The sequence below is a fragment of the Amphiura filiformis genome, chromosome 3, assembly GCF_039555335.1.
Source record: "Amphiura filiformis chromosome 3, Afil_fr2py, whole genome shotgun sequence".
Taxonomy (NCBI): Eukaryota; Metazoa; Echinodermata; class Ophiuroidea; order Amphilepidida; family Amphiuridae; genus Amphiura; species Amphiura filiformis.
The window spans coordinates 63,299,344-63,308,083 of NC_092630.1; the positions used below are offsets into that span (position 1 = coordinate 63,299,344).

The 8,740-nt window shown below is 37.8% G+C and overlaps 2 protein-coding genes across 2 annotated transcripts; both read right to left on the reverse strand.

Moving 5' to 3' along the window:
• Positions 1-332: 332 nt before the first annotated feature.
• LOC140147411 (uncharacterized) lies at positions 333-3,192 on the reverse strand. Its single transcript, XM_072169189.1, has 2 exons — positions 2,565-3,192; positions 333-337 (listed from the first exon to the last, which is right to left on the reverse strand). Exons 1-2 carry the CDS (start codon positions 3,190-3,192, stop codon positions 333-335), a joined length of 633 nt encoding a protein of 210 aa, XP_072025290.1.
• Positions 3,193-3,239: 47 nt separating this feature from the next.
• Positions 3,240-4,256, reverse strand: LOC140147412 (uncharacterized). The gene has a single exon (XM_072169190.1). It carries the CDS (start codon positions 4,254-4,256, stop codon positions 3,240-3,242), a length of 1,017 nt encoding a protein of 338 aa, XP_072025291.1.
• Positions 4,257-8,740: the final 4,484 nt, after the last annotated feature.

An 8,740-nucleotide genomic window follows, 5' to 3' on the forward strand; every position in this document is an offset into this window, starting at 1 on the left:
ATTTACCCGTCACTCTCTGCAAGCATAGATCTTTTTTCAGGGTCTTTGCAGCAAGTGCCATTTTTTTTAGTTTGTGACTCACACCTTACACACAACACACTCATTCACAATCACAATGTCACTCCCAATAAGCATGAATCAGTGAGCCAAGGCCAGGGGTTTCATCTTCATTTTTAGACCCTTTAGAAAGTATAACTAATCTAGTGCTAATATCGTATAAGGCATACCCACACGACATCGTGTATGATGGGTCTGCATGTCCTGGTTTCAAAACGGGTAACAATGATTTTCAAAATGCGCCCAAGTGCATAAAAGTGTTAATTGACCGTAGATCAATCTATATGTGGGAAGTGCAAAAAAAAAAATTTGCACATAATAGATGGGCAACATATTCTCAAACATAGATATCACACTGGAAAGGTTTAACATGATTGTATCCGTAGTTTGCTCGATTTGTCAATCGTGACTTTACGGGCTCATTGGTAGTGGACGTTCTGCCTGTATCATTGGAGATATTGCGAAGAGGCGTTCACTGTTAACGCCATACGGTTAAGTATTACGACATTGTGTGGTGGAATGCCTTTCGCATCCAAACTAGTCTCCTACAGGGTGATTTAAAATGAACTGTACCCAACTTCAAAAATTTAAATAAAATACTTACCGACATTTAAATAATTTGTGTTTGTAAGCTGTAACTGGATAGTATGTTTCCTGTTATTGGTGAAAAAATCATGTCTTTACCTCTAGTGGTTTTGAAGAAAATTACATTCTTAGAAAACACACCAAAAACGATGTTGCACACGGATGAGTATTTTATTCAAACTATCTGTTCTACAGCATTTTGCTCACTCAACTGCCCTCAAACAGTTTCAGTTCAACATAAATTGCGAATTTAAAAATAAAAATAAGATGAATTGATAAATAAATAAAATTAAAATTAAATACTTACCGACATTTAAATAATTTTATTTTGCAAGCTGTGATCATGGTGATAGGGTAATAGGCTATGTTTTCTATTATTGGTGAAAAAATTCAGGTCTCTTGTTCGAGTGTATGGATATTGCACCAGCACCATTTTTATTTGAATTTCCCTCTACAATTTCAAGTCAACGGATTCTTTGTTCTACATGTATTATTTAACATGTAATCTTTGCACACCTGATATTGTAATTGAATATCAATATTATTGATTTAATAATGCGAAATAACATTTGTCTTGGTTTTGCTGTACATGTACGTAGTCATGGAAGTTGCATTTGTTACTGCGGTAGAAAACACAGATAAACATAGTTCCGTGTGTTGGTCTAAAAATGGGATGATAACTTGAAAATGCGATATCTTCTGACTAAAACCATTTATTATCAAAATTCAAAATTTCTACTACAGAGCACTTATCACTGCTTTCTATGATAGTTTTTTGATATGTATAATTTCCGCAAATATATAAAAAAAAATTGGTGAAGTTGGGTACAGTTCATTTTAAATCACCCTGTACACAGCCAGTTTGTGTCTATCCTAACACTCGTCATTCCTGGTATGTACGTGATAGCCGCATACAGTCTGGCCCGAGACTACATCCAAACACAACTGTAATAAGCTCGTGATGGCGCTATGCTGAGACAAATATATCTAAAGAACCCATTCAATCGCCTTGGGTACATCGAACCAGGAAATGACGAACCTTTTCGCAAGATGTTTTTGGACAGCATTCGCCACACACAAATGAATAGGAAATCTGCCCTTTCGAATTCTGGTCGAAAATTCACTTCGCATCTATACTAGGTCAAATTTTAACCCCCAAAATGGATTTTATTATATATTGGTCCGTACTTGTTCAATTTGGATACTTTGAATCGCTTCATAACATGACAAACATAACATTTTTCTGCATTTTGTAATGCCTTTTTTGTCATTTTGGAACATTATTATTTGCTACCAACCGCAACGTGACCGCCTTACGGGATTTCTACGATTGACCAATTCACAATGGATTTCACCCTCTAGAGGGCATACTAACTTATTTTCGACTAGTGTAACATGCGGTTGCCGTTCCCGTATCACGTTTCACGTAAATATCGCAATCTCTCTATAGACAGCACAACTTGTATTTTGTACTTTACGCTTGCAATGGATACGCCTGACATTATTATGCTACATGGTTCTTTGAATTCTGGTTTGAAATCTATTAATCACTTTGCGTTTGATTCGGTATCTGTGGTTTCAGTAAAGTCTAGGGAAATAATGTGGCTAGTTCATTGGTTAAAAACCGATACTGTTAAAAAACATCGGGATTTACGCTAGCGACCTTTTTAGTATGCAAAAGGCATTAAATTGTCGGCTAAAAGAATGCATGAATTAAACGCGAACAGCAGTAATAGCCACGAAAAGTATCTACATTCCATCCGGAAAGTCAAGAACGTATCACATTTCCATCAATCCCCTATTGGTTCCCATCATGTATATGTTTAATGATTTTTTGGTAGGCAAATCCAGTAAAATTGTACTCACTTTCTGAGCTTTCGATGACCGGTTATGTCATCTTGATCACAGATGTCCAGGCTCACTGCACTTCCCGCCGTGGGACTTGGTAGTCTCATTCCCACAGGTTCTTGATTGGTTTAGCAGCGAGTCGTAGACGTGATCTAGAGAATACATCCCAATGTCTCGATTCATGGTTTTGTTGCCCCTCCTCCTGATCCACATGGCTTCTCGGATTTTTCTTGTGAACTGATTCGAGTCTTTGTCTATAATTTTAGCCCCCTCACAGTTGATAACGTGGTTTTCTTGTGCGATATGGTCTGTTATGGCGGATTTGTTTTGTTCTGTAAGGGATTCTTTTCTTTTTGCTCTGGTGTAAGTTCTGTTCTTTACTTTCTCGGCGTCTTTCTGATGTTCTTTTAATCTGGTTCCGAATGCTCTTCCTGTTTCACCGATATAAGTTTTGTCACATCCCTTGCAGTCTACTCTATAAACAACCTCACAAGTCTTGTTGGATTCAATTTTGTCTTTTGGATGGACAAGTAAGTTCCGTAGCGTGTTATGGGGCCTCATAGCGGTGGCAATACGGTGTTTCCAGAAGATGCGTTGCAGTTTTTCTGAGAGTCCTTCTATGTATGGTAGTACTACCATACCTTTCGACGGGTCATTGTCATTTTTCTTTTCTTTGGTTTCCTTCTTTGATTTGTTTGACATTTGATGTTTTACTTTGTCAAATGACCATCTGGGATAACCACAGTTTGTTAACGCTTTCTTTCTTCTTCCTCTTTCTTATCTTCCTCTTCAGTTACTACATTCTGCATTCTATCTAGTAGTGTCCGGATTACGCCCAGTTTCTGATGTAATGGATGTTGGGAAGCGAAGTTTAAGTATTGGTCTGTGTGCGTTTTTTTGCGATAAACCAGTAGTTTTGTAGAGCCATCTTGTTTCCTGACAATGAGTGTATCTAAAAAGGGTATCTTTCCTTCTACTTCTTCTTCGTATGCGAATTTTATGTTTCCTGATGGGTCTACCGAGTTGAGGTGGTCGGTTAGCTTTTCAGTTGAGTTTTTCTTGATGATTTCCAATATATCGTCCACATAACGGCGCCACAGCTTTGGTTTGCAGTCCAAGGGGGCACTGGTTATGGCTTGTTCTTCCAACCATTCCATGTAGAGATTGGCGACGATTGCACTCACAGGACTGCCCATTGCTGCACCGAAACGCTGACGATAAATATTTCCACGGAAAGAAAAATACGTTGTAGTCAAAATAAACTCAAGAAGTTCCATAATGTCTTCTGCGGTGAGTTTTGTGCGTGTGGGTAATGAGGTATCTTTGATGAGCTTGGTTTTGATGACTGCTATCGCTTGGTCGATGGGGGTGTTTGTAAATAATGATACAACATCATGAGAATTAAAAATGTCTCCATCGTCAATGTATATCCCACTGATCTCTTCAGCCAACGATTTTGAATTGGTAACGTGGTGTTCTGTCTGCCCTACAATTGGTGCAAGAATCTCCGCTAAAGCTTTCGAAGTTTGATATCCTACACTGCCAATACAGTCAACAATGGGTTTGATTGGATCACCCTGTTTGTGTATTTTCGTGGTACAATACAAGCGGGGTGTGTTCTCTGCTGTAGGATATAGTAGGCGGTATTGATTTTCATCGATTTTATTTTCATTCTTGAGTCTTTGTAGAATACTGACAAGTTTACGTTTGTATATTAACGTGGGGTCCTTTTTCAGTTTCTCATAAGTTTTTTCATCACTTAGCATCGATTCCACTTTGTTCTCATAGCTAACTTTGTCTTGTACTACTGTACATTTCCCTTGTCGGCCCCCATGATGAGGATATCTTTTGATTTCTGCAGATCTTTGAGAGCAATCCTTTCATCCTTCGATATATTTGAAGGGGGAATCTTGGCTGATTTAAGTGTCATGATGCAGTCATGTCTACAGTAGAATTCATCTCGACCTTTGCAGGACTTAAACCCCATTAAAAGCTATTAAATCAAGATAACACTCATTGAAGCAGCTCAACTGATTAAATCAGATCTTCTCTGGTTGTGCACAAGTTTCTGTTTTGAATGTGCGACATCGCAATAAAGCTGGTATTATAGCTTCAGTTGGATAACCGATTACAAAGGAAACGAAAGGAAACAATGGTATGTGTACCTTTGTTAACGAAATGAGACAAAGACCTGCTTTTTGTTAACCAGCATTCTTCAAAATGAGCAACATAATGATTGTTGACTTAACACGGTTTGGAAATAATTTCTTCATATTTTTGGTGTTATCTGTCGTTTACATATCCTTCCTAAAACACAAAAGTGCGACCCTCTCAAAACATCTAAATTAGCTAAAAATTTAGGACATGTTACAAAACTTTATTTTCTAGAACCTATTTAGAATAATTTAAATGTAGCTTTTACCGTTTTTTGTGGCATCCTTCAGAAGTGAGCGGTCCGATACCAATATTTTCGGTCAAATCTCCATTCAATTAACACGGGGAGTTGGCTAGCTATGCCTTGCCCTCACTCATATTTTACAAAAGTGCGACCATTTCTGAACATCTAACCTAGCTGTAATTTTACGTCATGTTAGAGAAATATATTTGCTAGAAGTTTTGGAGAATAAATAAAATATTGGCTGGTTTTTTTTTCACACAGTGATGTTAACTAGGCAAGTGTCCATTCTCCCAACATACATCATTTGTAGAGGTCGCGCGTCAATGGTGAGAGCACTGTGTATTGTGTATAGGAAAACGGACAGTAACTGCAGTATGTTCCAGCCACTTCCATGCGCAAATTTTGGGCTTCATCGGCAGGTAATTTTGAGCAGGCCGTCTCGCACGCCACGATGAAATCATCGTGTGGGATGTGGGTAGCGGATACTGCAAAACCTAGACCTCTCGCTAGTAACTGTTGTTGTGGAAAGCTCAGAAAGTGAGTACAATTTTACTGGATTTGCCTACCAAAAATCATTAATCGTTTGAAACAATTCTCTGTGGTCTTTGTTTACGAAATGAGACAATACGTGCTTATTGTTAACCAGCGTTCTTGAAAATGAGAAACATGGTGGTTTGCAGACTTAACACGGTTTGGAAATAATTTCTTCATATTTTTTGGTGTTATATCTGTCGTTTACATATCCTTCCTAAAACACCAAAGTACGCATATTTCCAAACATCTAAATTAGCAAAAAATTTAGGACATGTTACAAAACCATATTGTCTAGAATTTTAGAAGAGTACTTTTAATATTGGCCGGTTATTTTTCACACAGCGACGTTAACTAGGCAATGTACTATTACCTATAACATTAACTAAAACACCAAAGTACGCATATTTCCAAACATCTAAATTAGCTAAAAATTTAGGACATGTTACAAAACTATATTTTCTAGAACTTTAGAAGAGTACTTTTAATATTGGCCGGTTATTTTTCACACAGCGACGTTAACTAGGCATATCCCCATACTTTTAACGTAGGCTATTTGTAGAGGTCACGCGTCAATGGGAAAGAGCACTGTGTATTGTGTATAGGAAAACGGACAGTAACTGCAGTATGTTCCAATCTCACACATAATAATAATAATAATAATAAATAATACACAGACTTTGAGAGCGCTTTTTAAATGAAGAAACAAAGCACTATGGAAAATGAAAAATGCAAGAGAGGAAACAGGTGAATAGGTGAGTTTTCAGGTTCTTCTTAAAGGTTTGGACATGGTCAGAGTCATTGACATAAGCAATCACCTCTATTGAAATAAGCTGATTGGTACTTCAGAGTTAACAATGAAGTCAGATTACAGTAACTTACTGAATCCCTTGCGTTTTCGTATCTGAACAAAAGACTTACGGAAACTGAAAAGATAAAAAGACCCTTAGTATTGAGTAAGATTTAATCTTTCCCTAGAGATGTCCTTTTCAGAGAGGTGAGCTTTCGGAACTCTAGCGAGTGCCATCGTCAGAGCTGATTACCAATCTACCGATCTGGAATCCTAGATGTTACCGCACATGAGCCAAATGGTCTGAAGCCTAGTCCAATTCACATTTAACGCTCATGGTTAAAATTTGACCTCGGATGGTGGAGCATGAGTTTTTGTACCTAATATATTCAGTCATTCATTTAATATACAGGCATATTGGGTTAAAGAACTGGTGCAATGGGGATTGATGTTACTTTGACTGCAGTCGATGGGCCTGTAGCCTAGTTCAATAACCCTCATTTAGCAATTGTAGCTCAAAATCTGACTTCCAGTTGTGGAGTATGAGTTCTTTTGTTGTGACGTACGCGTAAACTCACTGATGGTATTCTATTGTCATCAAAGGAAAATAGTCGACCCAGAGAATTGGGTCGCTAAAAAGAGCGTGAGCCTAAAATGGATATGAATCTAGAGCATCACAACACAACTGTTATAACGATACAGTAAATTATCTCCCAAAGGTGGCTTTCATTCTAAGTCTTATTTGTCATGTTGTTAAGTAATTGCGATATGTACTTATAAAGAAATAAATCATTTTATCAGAAAACTGGAAAGGAGTGATACCTTTAATTACTTATTCAGTCCACATATTAAGATCAAAAGGGATAATACCGCCACCAACTCACAAAAAGATTAGCCACATTGCCTCATTTCAAATATATAGTTTTAGTTTTGGTTTTGGTTTTGGTCACGTGGTTTCCTATTGTCCTGCCTAACCACTTGAATCATAAGATATCGAACTCATTGTTTCTACCTTTTGTTTAAAACCGAACATTTGTGTCAGTCAGTTTCGGTTTTGGTTTCAGTTTCTTATAAGTGGTGTGGATCGTAAAATTATTTGATTTGAAGTTACCTACTCTAAGTATACAAAAGAAATGTTTAAATTTCGCAGTGCAATATTCACGAGCAGAGAAGTCGAACAAAGCAGTCTACATTTGACAGCATTGATTTAGTTTGAAAGCATTGACTTGAGACTACGAATTAGCCTAAGCTGATTTCACTGTGAAAATATATAGACCATCGAAATATTTCCACAGACATTTCAGTGATATAAACACTATTATGCACAATTCTATTTATGTGCATGTCGCATGACGGAAGATCAATATCATAGAAAGCTGGTTGAAACTAACTTTTATTCAATTTATTTATTAGAGAATAGAGAGAGAGAGAGAGAGAGAGATAGAAGAGATCGCCAGGGAAAGAGGGTATGTGTGTGTGAGGGGAGGGGTAAGGGTAAGGGAGAAAGAGAAACAGAGGGGAGAGAGCATTGGAAGTGGGAAGGGAAGGGAGGGGGGCTCAAGAGTGGAGTGGAATAATAGGGAAGAGTCGATATCGAGTGTGGGGAGGGGGGAGGGAGGAGGTTATATATAGGTGGCGGAGGCCCGGGGGGTTCACTTCCATTGTGGCCTGTACACCATCCGCGATAATCAACTTTTGAAAAGCACCCTAAACAAGGATTTAACCCTTGGCTAAAACGATACCCTAAACAGGGATTTTATTCCTTGCATCAAATTTCATACCCTAAATTTCATTTCCGCGTATTAGCAATTGCAATTTTGATACCCTTTTTTTCAATTTTTATGTTTTTGACACCCTAAACACGTTACGCGCGTATCGTGCATATCCACGAAAACTACCCTTTTACGCGTTTTCATTATCGCGGATGGTGTACAGGCCACAATGGGAGTGACCCCCGGGGCGGAGGGAACATAGGTAAGAGGTATGGGTTGTGCTTTCCGGGAATAATCTAATTCATAATCAAATCATCTACATCATCATGCATCGTTTATATTTCAGACAAATAAACAAAACACCCGCACCCCCACCCCTCAATATATGCACATGATGTATATGCATAATCAAACGAATCTCGGTGTAATTTTATGGTGTCATGGAAGTGTGCCAGCTACGGCAGAGAACATTAAAAGTCGTCCGCGTTGATAGATATCGATAATGAAAATGTTAGCACAATAGGCTATTATATACGTATGGTTATAGGCCATTATACTTTTGATTATATATACCCTCTATATCTTGTGTCCTCTCAGCACAATAGTGTTATGATTGCATACCAGTTCATCTCCACATTTTAATCCCTTGATTTTTGGTTTCTGAACAATAGAGAAACCAAAACTATACATTTGAAATGAGGGATTGTCAATGGTTCGTAAAAATGCGTTCGGTTCATTTATTTCATTTTCAACTGTACGTATACCCTGATCTGTTATCAAATTCCTTTTTATTATTGTCGAAGTCATGTACATTAACAT